The 10,918-nt window shown below is 43.3% G+C and overlaps 1 protein-coding gene across 1 annotated transcript; it reads left to right on the forward strand.

Annotated features, from left to right (window-relative positions):
- Positions 1-2,343: 2,343 nt before the first annotated feature.
- On the forward strand, positions 2,344-7,640 carry IL36G (interleukin 36, gamma). Its single transcript, XM_012656766.1, has 4 exons — positions 2,344-2,386; positions 2,896-3,003; positions 3,672-3,811; positions 7,431-7,640. Exons 1-4 carry the CDS (start codon positions 2,344-2,346, stop codon positions 7,638-7,640), a joined length of 501 nt encoding a protein of 166 aa, XP_012512220.1.
- The last annotated feature ends 3,278 nt before the right edge of the window (positions 7,641-10,918 follow it).

The following is a 10,918-nucleotide window of genomic DNA, read 5'->3' on the forward strand; positions in this document are numbered from 1 at the left end:
GGCTTTTGAATCAATGAAAATGCAGCTCTCTGGGTTGTGTCCCTTGGGCCCTTTGAGCTTCTCCTTGTCGACCCCTCTCCTCCCCGCTCATGGTCCATGCAGCCACCAGATTGTGCTCTCTTTTCAGAGGCCTGAGCATCAGTTTGGCAGAGAACTCCTGCCCCTGCTCCGTGATTTGGGCATCAGTACTACAAAATCCCTCCTTTGAGCTCCTAGGTTATTTTGTTCCCTTTTGTTTCCTTTGTTATTACTATGTGGGATACCACAGCAATTCCTTTTTGCTGTTTGACCTTCCAACATAGGTATACCTGATTGATTGTATTCAGTCCCCTTTGTTTGCCATTCCTAGTGTGGGCACTGCTTTCAGACCGGATCCTGGCTGAAACAGAGGCCTAAGTGATTTGGGGGTCAGAAGATGGAGACTTGTAGATGCTATCTTGTGGTGAGCATTCCAAGAAAGGGGTATGTTGACTGACATGTAATGGAGGGGTCTTCCACTGTGCACAGGGGATTGAGGAGGGGACACTGGCTAAGTGTATCTGAATTTGAACGAAGTGTATCTGAATTCATGATCATTCTGTCCTAGGGTAACAGCAACTGGAAGCCAAAAGTGACAGAGTTGGGACCTCAATAGGAAAGCAACATGGTCCTCTAATACCAGAAAGGAGATGGAGGTGGAGAGTAGGAGAAGTTGAGCAAGGAGATGCTTTCCAGGGCTGATAAGACAGGCTCATGAAGGAGCTTATCTAGAAGGCTTGGTTTCATTCTTTGTACTTTTTCCCCCTTACAGACAGGTGAATATGAAGCTGTGGGTGCTTCAAGTCTGTCTCTTAAAATTCACCTCTCTCAAGTTTACTTGTGCCTCAGCAAATTTTTTTGCTTGACTATAGCAGATGGGATGAGGTGTGTAAACATGATATAAAAGAATAGCCATTGCCACTTATCAGGAGCCTATAAATGTCCTGCATTACTGGGGTAGAGGGTGGGGGATAAGTTGGAGTCTGGGGCTCAGTTTCTGGAGAAATCACTGCCTACATCTTTAGTTCTTAGGTGGCTCTGAAGTCCACTGCATTTTGGGAGTACCTGGAACGAGGCTTGCCTCAGTGAAAGGACCAGTCTGCTTAGTCCCTGTGGCTCCCCAAATGGATGGAGATGCGTCTCTGAGGGGCTGAAAGGGTGTTAAGTAGAGGAGCTCTTCAGCCTGGCTCTCCATTCAGGTGTGGCCTTAGGTAGGACAGGCAGGTGGCAGACACACCAGCCATCGGCATCCTGTCTGAAGCACACAGCTAACTTTGCTCTCATGGGATGCCCTTGGCCTGACTGTATAGGGCAAGGCTCCCAATCCCAGGAGATGCAGTCCCTGAAATGAGGGTGCCAGGCATGTCCAGTCTTGACTGCAGAGTGACATGGCAGGAGAACTGAGCTCTGGGGAAGTCCCTTAGTCTCCCCTTTCTAAGGAGCATAGGATCTGTCATCAACCCTTTTTCCTTATGGTTGACTTTGTGGGGCTTGGCTTGGCATTTATTTCTCAGGGAGCCCGGACAGGTCAGACTTGTGCCAATTCTGGGATTTCTTCACCTGAGCCTCACAGGATCTTCTGGCAGGAGGAACTGGTTTTCTTTCAGATCACATTTGTCACACCCCACCCAGGAAGGTGGGGCCACCCTCTCAGTTAAATGGCACAGGCTCTGTCAGAGCCCATCACTAATCTTGGGACTGCTGGAGCTGCAATTCAGTCTCCTGGACTTTTGATAAAGGCCTTCCTTGCCAGGTGCAGCTGATAGCTGGAAAGCTCTCCGACTCTGGAGTCTTCCCTCTTTTCTGTGCTTTGGGGCTCAACAAAGGGAGGGGCCATGCCAGGCTGGCTCTGTGCATTGTCTTCTGTGGGGCTGCTTCTCATTGGGGAGTTGCTGGGATCCTGGTGGAGCTGCCCTGGCATGGGACTCTTCCCTGCTCCTAGGGAGAAATGATGCCCATGAGGGGAGGGGGTTTGGGGGGCAGGAGACACTGGCATTAGGGGCCTTGGGGGTATTTGAGGTCAAAAGTCATGGCTGGCCTTGGAATTCCTGGCAAGATACTGTCATTAGCTGGATCTCTGGGTGGAGGAAAATTCTGCCTGATTTCCCCTCCCTGAGACTGCTTTGAAATTTTGTTCCAGATGTGGCTCATATCTTTTGACCAGAGCTTCATGTCAGGCTGGGTTTCTCAGCTCCCTGTCTAGCATGAGGGCTGAGGGACTAGTGTCCTGGAAGGCCTTGGAAACATCTCCTGTAGCTCACCTCTATGTCTGTCCTCACAGGTGCAGAGACAACCTCACTATGACAGGCAAAAAAAACCGATACCATGACCGTGGACCATCGTCCACTCACCAAGCAGGTGATACTGGGTGGGGCTCTAGAGGTGGTGGGGGTGGGGAGGAAGGGTGGGGAGGATGATGGGCCCTGACCTCACAGCTGTATCCTCTGGACATCCCAGCATTCTCTGTCCCTCCTGTGCATGACCCCTCCTACCTGGTGCTCTCTACCTGCCATTGGACTGTGGGCTTCTGGAGGGTGGGAACTCTTGCTTAGGCACTGCTCTGGCCCTATTCCCCAGCATTGGGCCAAGCACAGAGTAGGCACAGAAGTGAGTAGCTGGGCCTTGACACACATGTACCATGAGATTGCTTATTATCTGCCGTCTTGATGGTTTGCCCTCCTAAACCACTGACAGCCTTGCCCTCCTCATCAGAGCCCACAGCTTTACTAGAAAGAAAGGCTGGGCCAATGGGTCATGTGAGTGCTGCCAGTTTTGGTGTCAAGCCCAGACTTTCCTCACTGAAGGGCCCGGATTAGATGGCCTTTCCTTTAGAGCAGATGTCTTGATTATCGTGTTTCTTAATTCCTTTTTTTTAAGAAGTCAAGAGCCCTAAGACTGGGCAGGTCAACGATTTGAATCAGCAAGTGTGGGCCCTTCAGGGTCAGACCCTTGTGGCAGTTCCACAGAGTGACCACGTGGATCCAGGTGAGTGGTCATCGGTGGCTGCCTCGCCCCTTGCACTTGTGTGACTGAGATGCTGGCGCGGCCTTTTGTGAAAGTGTGGCTTTGCAATGGGGCCCACCTGGAGGCGGGAATTTTACACCTGTCTGGGAGGAGAAGTCAGGGAGAAGTTAGTCTTAGATTAGGGTAAAGAAATTAAAGATGGGATAGAAGCCTCCTGTGGAATAGGAGAGCTGCTTTCAGGGACCTGAAGGCCTGTCTTATGAAAGAGGAGTAGCTTATTCTGAATGACCACAAGGTGTCCTAAAAGGGCTATATGGATGAATACCTCAGGAAGGCAGTTTTTGACATCACATCAGGCAAAACTTGCTAATGCGCAAAGCTCTCCAGGGATCAGAAGGACTGGTTGGTGTAGGTGCTTCCGGTCTCCAGGTGTTCAAGTAGAAGTGTGAAAATGACAAGGCCAGGATGTGCAATCTGTTTAACTCTCTGTTTGTCCATTTATTAGGGCAAACACATGGTGTGAATGGATGCATGAATGGATATGGTAGTTGACCATGTGAGGGTCCTAGGGTATCAGGGATTACACTCTTCATGTCTCTTCCAGACCCACTTGGAGGAGCTTGCCCTGCTCAATCAGAGTCTTTTCCGACTTTAAAAGGAAATTGACACCATCTCCCATATCTTTATAGTCACTGTCACTGCTGTCACATGCAAGTATCCAGAGGCTCTTGAACAAGGCAAAGGGGATCCCATTTATTTGGGAATCCAGAATCCAGAAATGTGTCTATTTTGTAAGGATGTTGGAGGACAGCCCACACTGCAGCTGAAGGTGAGTGACTACGAAAAATAATATGGGGGGAAAAGCATCAATTTTTCTTTCAGAAGAAGTATTAAGCAGAAGATCTAATTTTACAATTAAAAAAGTATTCTTTTCTTAAAAATTTTCTTTTCTTTTTTCTTTTTTTGTTAGAAATGTGGTTTCACTCTGTCGTTCAGGCTGGGGTGCAGTGGCATGATCATAGCTCACTGTAGCCTTGAACTACTAGGCTCAAGAAATCCTCCTGCCTTAGCCTCTTTGAGTAGCTGGGACTACAGGTGTATACCACCATGCCTGGATAATTTTTCTTACTGTTTTAGAAACAAGGTCTCACCATGTTGCCCAGGCTGGTCTCGAATTCTTGGCCTCAAGTGATCTTTCTGCCTCAGCCTCCCAAGTTGTTGGGATTATAGGTGTGAGCCACCAAGTCTGGCTCTCTCATCTTCCTAAGCATGTGCATTTCCAGCTCCTTTTGAGTCATTTTCTTTGATTTATCCTGCCCCTCAACAGTTGAGAACACCCCTGTCTTTCCTAAATTTTGAGATATTCTCAGCCATTGTTTCTTCAAGTGTATTCTCTGCCTTATTCTGCCTTTGGCATTCCCATTCATCCTTCATTGGAACTCCTGCATCTCACTTCAATATCTTACAATATCTCAGCTAATTTTCCATACTTTCTTTTTTAAATTTTATTTCAGCATTTTATAGGGGTACACACGTTTTGGTTACATAATTTGCTTTTGTACAGTTTGAGTCAAAGTTACAAGTGTGCCCTCCACCCAGTTAATGTGCATTGTACCCATTAGGCGTCAATTTACCCATCACCTCCCCCACTTCCCACCTGCTTGATTTCCTTTGACTTCCATATGTGCACATAAGTGTTGATCTACTAGTTCCAATTTAGTATTGAGTACGTATTGAGTACACATGGTGTTTGTTTTTACATTCCTACAAGATTTCATTTAGAAAAATGCTCTCCAGTTCCATCCAGGTTGTTACAAAAGAAACTAGATCACCATTTTTTTTTTTTTTAATGGTTGAGTAGTGCTCCATGGTATACATATACCACATTTTATTGTTTGCAGTGACTGTATTTTATTTTTGTGCTGCATTCTGGGAGAATTTCTTGGTTTGCTCTCCCAGCTCATGATTACATTTTCAATGTTGTCCCATCTGCTAAATCATCCTTCTGTAGCATTTCCTGAAATTTCAATCTTTACTATTTTAATCCACAAGCTTTTGGTTGGTTCTTTTATTTTTTAATGACTGTTCTTGTTCTGTAAACTTCTGTTTAATTCAATTCAACTCAACTCTATCCAATTCAATTCAGCAAACATGCGGGTACTTCCTGGCCTCCATCACTCTGTGGGCACCTGAGATACATCTGTGCAGAGAATGGCAAAGGGCCCTCATTACATGGGGCTTGGATTCTAGTGGGAGAAGAGAAACTGCAAACAGTAAATGTATTAGTAGGTAAATTTGTGCTATGTTAAAGGGACCATGTCTCTGAGAAAAGACCAGGTAGAGCAGGATAAAGTGACCACAGTGCCAGAAACAGAGAGGGGTCAGGGGTAGCACAGTAGGCATCACTGCAACGGTGAGATAGTCGCAGGGAACAGAAGGAGGCAGGGAAGTTCGTCAGCAGGGTATCCAGTGAGGACAGGTGCACAGAAATGAATTGAGGAAGGAGGAGTCCAGAGAGATAAAGGAAGACCATGACGGGCCTTGCTGTCCTCTGTAAGGATGTAACCTTGCAATCTGAGGGAAATGGGAAACCCTTAAAATATTTTGAACAGAAGAGTGACGTGAGTGGACTTGGGTCTAAAAGGATCACTCTAGCTCCTAATTGATCACAGACTGTGAGGGCAAGGGTGAGAATCTTTCAGGAGGCTGTAAGGTGATTTAGATGTGACTTGATGGGCCAGGGGATAGCATTGGAGGTGAGGAGAAGTGGGTCAGATTCTGGGAGTACTTTAAGTGAAGACAATAGGATTTGCTGATAGAGTGAGTGTGATGCACAAGATGAGGACAGAATGACATTTTCCACTATGTCCTATTGGCTGAATTTCCCTTCTGTTGTGCCTTTGTCCTCACATGGGGACTAAGACTTCACCATTGTATTTGGCATGTGTGGGTCATCGGGGACCTTGGTGAGGGCAGTGTTGCTACAGTGGTGGGTGCAAAAGCCTGGATGGAGTGAGTTAAAAGAGAGGAATTACAAGAGAGAAATCAGAGACAGGAAATATAGACAGCTATTGCAGAGTTTTGCAAAGGGGAACTGGCAGTGATGGTGGGTAGTCAAAGCAGTTATTTTTTTGAGATGGTAGAAATGACAGCAAATATGCTGTCAAATATGCTGTGATTGAGTAGAGCAAGCAAAATTGATGGAGAACAAGAGAGCAGGGAGAGAGGAACGCCCTTAAGTCAGCAAGTGCAGAAGGGACTGGCCACCCAGACCTCCTCGGGCAGGGAGGCATGGGTGTGAGTGTGATGTGCTGGGGGCCATGTTACAGGGTGGTTTGTGGAAGTTCTCTCCTAACTGTTTCAGTTTTCTCAGTGAGTAAGAAGTTGAAGTTGAGGATGGAGGAGGAGGTATGGGAGTGTGAAATAGCGGTTAGTAGGGTGTAGAGTAGGTTCAAGAATAGTTAGAAGGTCATCCTAATTGTCCAGGTGAGAGATGGCGATGGCTTGGCTTGGGGTTGGCAGTGTATGTGTGAGTGTGCAAGAAGTGGCTCAGTTCAGGAAATATTTTGAAAAGAGGGTCCACAGGCCTTGCTGCTGGGTTAGATATTAGGGAATCAAAGAAAGAAGTATCGAGAATGACTCCTGGGTTTCTGACCATCCAAAGAATTAGATAAATTAACTGGAAGCCATTAATTGAGTAAAGGAACCCTATGGGAGAATTCCCCCACTCAGTGTGGAATGTGGCTGAATTAAAGACCATTTCTGTGCCTCTCTTGAGATCTTGCACAGGTGTAATTTACTTAGAAATTTCTATTTTACCTGAATATACAATATATGCATATATAAATGTACACACACATACACAATATACTTTGGTATACAATATAGAAGGCATTTTCTGATTGCTCTATTTACTTTGTTCCTTTGGTGCAAATCATTTGATTTATTAGACCCTCTTGTGTCTTTGTCATGGTATTCATAGTTCTCATATGTTTGGCAATTGGTTGGAGACTCATACCCCAACCTGGCCGTCCTTTGCCATAGCAGTGGTTCTTGCAGGGTAGAGGCTCTCACTGTTGTGGCATTGCTAAGGGAGATCCTTGGCTTATTGCTGCCAATTTGCATCCTATTCCATTTCCTGGAACATCCCCCAGTCTCTTGTGTGAGGATAGTCCCAAATCATTTTTCAAGTGTGGTCGCTTGTTCATTAAACTATCCCTTGTATCCTTTCCATGCCATCTCTGGATTTGAGGGTGGAGGCTTGGAAGGTGAAATTTTGTATGTGTGTTCACACTGTTGCTCCTTTGAAATATGTTTTTCTAGGCCTGCTCTAGTAGAGGGATAAGGCTTTCTAGAACTTTGGAACATTTGCTGGTTGTGTGCAAATCACTTTGAACATCTCAAACAGCTACTATTTCTTTTCATGTATATTCTCTCTCACATTTTAGGAGGAGAAGATCATGGAACTGTACAACCGAGACAAGCCCGTGAAGCCCTTCCTTTTCTACCGTGCCAAGACTGGTAGGACCTCCACCCTCGAATCCGTGGCCTTTCCTGGCTGGTTCATCGCCTCCTCCCAGGGAGGCCAGCCCATCTTCCTCACTTCAGACCTGGGGACATCGTACAACACTGCCTTCGATTTCAATATAAATGACTGAACTAGGCCTAGAAGTGGCAGCTTGGTCAGAGGACTTTGTGTTAAAGTTTCTTGTTCCCAGTGTTTTTTCACCTATATTTTCCCAGTGTCATTTTGACTCTAGTGCTGAGAGGTGAGAAGGGCCTCTTTTCTCACCTCATTTTACGGATGCAGAGGAAGCATTGACTTCATAGCAACTGAAAAACAGGATGTGGGCTCAGAAGCAGGGGAGACGGAGTGGTGTAAGGCTCTCCTCTCAAGCTGACACTGTCCAGCCCACAAGGCATCTGCACAAGTGACATCAAGACCCAAACACTAGACCACGGGGCCTTCTCCTGGGTGTGGATATGAAGAGGCCTCAGAGCTTATGAGTCTTACCCAAGATTGCATAACTAGCATCAGCATGGAGTTGATCTCTGTTTCTGTTTTGCTTTGTTTTCTTTCCTTTTTGGATGACATCATCCATAGTCTTTATATATTGCCCATATACCTCAGTGTGTATAATAGATCCTTTTTAAGGTTAGGACCTTTTAAAGAAAATGTTTTGCATTAAATTAAATCATTTTTGTCCTAATTATAATGTATGAACATATAGCTAAATATAAACTTCATATATTAATATTTATACGATAATAAAGCTAAAACAGATGTAAAATGGAATAAAGAAAAGAAAGAGTAAATTGAAATTAGCAAAAGTAGTTGAGTGAAGGCATCACAATGGGTGGGCCAGGGACTGGTGCTTAGCTGGAGATGGAAGGTCCTTGGTCCATGGTAATGGTGGGAAATTCAGTATGTAAAAGGGCACCACTCTTTGACTACTTTTTTTTGACAGTCTCACAACTTTGTTGAATTCAGTTTGCTAGTAGTTTGTTGGGGATTTTTGCATCTTACGTTCATCATCTTATGTTCATCTTATGATACTGGCCTGTAGTTTTCTTTTTTTGTTGTTGTTGTGTCCTTGTCTGCTTTTGGTATCAAGGAAATAGGATTTGGTATCAGGGCTTCATGGAATGGGATTGGAAGAATTCCATCCTCTTTAGACTTGTGAAATAATTTGGAAAGAATTGGTGTTAGTTCTTCTTTAAATGTTTGGTAGAATTCAGCAGTGAAGCCATCAGGTCCTGGGCTTTCCTTTGATGGGAGACTTTTTATTACTAATTCAATAACCTTGCTCGTTATTGGTGTGTTTAGATTTTCTGTTTCTTCATAGTTCAGTGTTGGTAAGTTGTCTGTATCAAGAAATTTATCTATTTCTTCTAGATTTTCCAATTTGTTGGCATGTAATAGTTCATAATAATCTGTGATGATTCTTTGTATTTCTGTGGTATAACTTGTAATATCTTCCTTTTCATCTCTGATTTTATTTGGATCTTTTCTCTTTTTTTCTTAGTCTAGCTAAGGGTTTGTCAATTTTTTTTTTTTTTATCCCAGGGTTTTGTGAGGGTACAAACATTATGGTTACACTTTATGTCTTTGCCTCACCCAAGTGCAGGTTAAAGGCATGCCCTTCCCCCCTACAGTGCTCCCCGGGTCCTTTAGTTGTGGATTTCCTCCCCCAACCCCCTAATCCCTAGAGAGTATTTCTGCCATGTGATCACCCTAGTGTTGATCAGTTAGTACCAATTTGATGGCGAGTACAAGTGGAGCCCGTTCTTCTGCTCTTGTGGTGCCTCACTTTGGATAATGGGCTTAAATTTAATCCAGGAAAGTATAAGAGGTTCTAGATCACTGTCGTTTCTTATGATTGAGTAATATTCCATTGTAAACATATACCAAATTTTAATAATCCACTCATGGATTGACGGGTACTTGGGTTGTTTCCACATCCTTGCAATAGTGAATTGTGCTACCATAAACATTCGGGTGCAGATATCTTTATCGAAGAATGTTTTGTGCTCTTTTGGGTAGATGCCTAATAGTGCTATTGCTGGATCGAATGGTATTTCTATTTTTAGCTCTCTGAGGTATCTCCAAATTCTTTTCCACAGAGGTTGCACTAATTTGCAGTCCCACCAGCAGTGTAAGAGTGTTCCTATCTCTCCACATCCTCACCAGCATTTGTTGTTTTGGAATTTTTTGAAAGAGGCCAATCTCACCGGGGTTAGGTGATACCTCATTGTGGTTTTGATTTGCATTTCTCTAATGATTAGAGATGTTGAGCATTTTTTATATGTTTGCTGGCCATTATTCTGTCTTCTTTTGAAAAGTTTCTGTTCATTTCCTTTTCCCATTTGTTAATGGGGTTGTTTGATTTTTTCTTGTTGATTCTTTTGAGTTCCATCTAGATAGATTCTGGTTATCAGCCCTTTATCAGATGTGTAGAGAGCAAGTATTTTTTCCCATTCTGTGGGCTGTCTATTCACTCTAATGATAGTTTCCTTGGCAGTGCAGAAGCTTTTTAGTTTGATTAGATCTCACTTATTTATTTTTGTTGCTGTGCTGATTGCTTTGGGGTTCTTCTTCAAGAATTCCTTGCCTAGGCTGATGTCTGAAAGGATCTTCCCAACATCTTCATTTAGAATTCTTAAGGTTTCATGCCTTAGGTTTAAGTCTGTTATCCATCTTGAATTGAGAGACAAGACCAAAACTTTCAAGAAATCGGGTTTGTCAATTTCATCTTTCAAAAAACCAACTCTCTGTTTTGTTGATCTTTTGTATTTTTTAATCTCTATTTTGATTATTTATGCTCTGATCTTTATTATTTCTTTCCTTCTACTAATTTTGGGTTAAATTTGTTTCTGTTATTCTGGCTCCTTAAGGTACAATGTTAGGTCATTTATTTGAAATCTTCCTTCTATTTTGATGTAGGTGTTTATTGCTATAAATTTCCCTCTTAGAACTATATCTCACGGGTTTTGGTATATTGTGTTTCCATTCTCATTTTTCTCAAGAAATGTAAAAATTGTCTTTTTAATTTCTTTGTAGACTCATTGGTTGTTAAGGAGCATGTTGTCTAATTTCCATGTATTTGTAAAGTTTCCAAGGTTTCTCCTGTTAATGATTTCTAGTTTTATACCATTGAGGTCAAAGAAGATACTTGATATGATTTCAATCTTATTAAATTTGTTAAGACTTGTTTTGTAACCTAACATATAACATATAACCTAACAAAAAACCTATAACCTATCCTGAGGAATGTTCCATGGGCAGTTGAGAAGAATGTGTATTCTGTAGCTGTTCAATGGAATGTTCTTTAAATGTCTGTTCGGTCCATTTGGTCTGGAGTACAATTTGATATTTCTTTGTTGATTTTCTGTCTGTATGATCTGTCTATTGCTGAAAGTGAGATGTTGAAATCCC

The sequence above is a fragment of the Propithecus coquereli genome, unplaced genomic scaffold (assembly GCF_000956105.1).
Source record: "Propithecus coquereli isolate 6110/MARCELLA unplaced genomic scaffold, Pcoq_1.0 Scaffold519, whole genome shotgun sequence".
NCBI classification, from domain to species: Eukaryota; Metazoa; Chordata; class Mammalia; order Primates; family Indriidae; genus Propithecus; species Propithecus coquereli.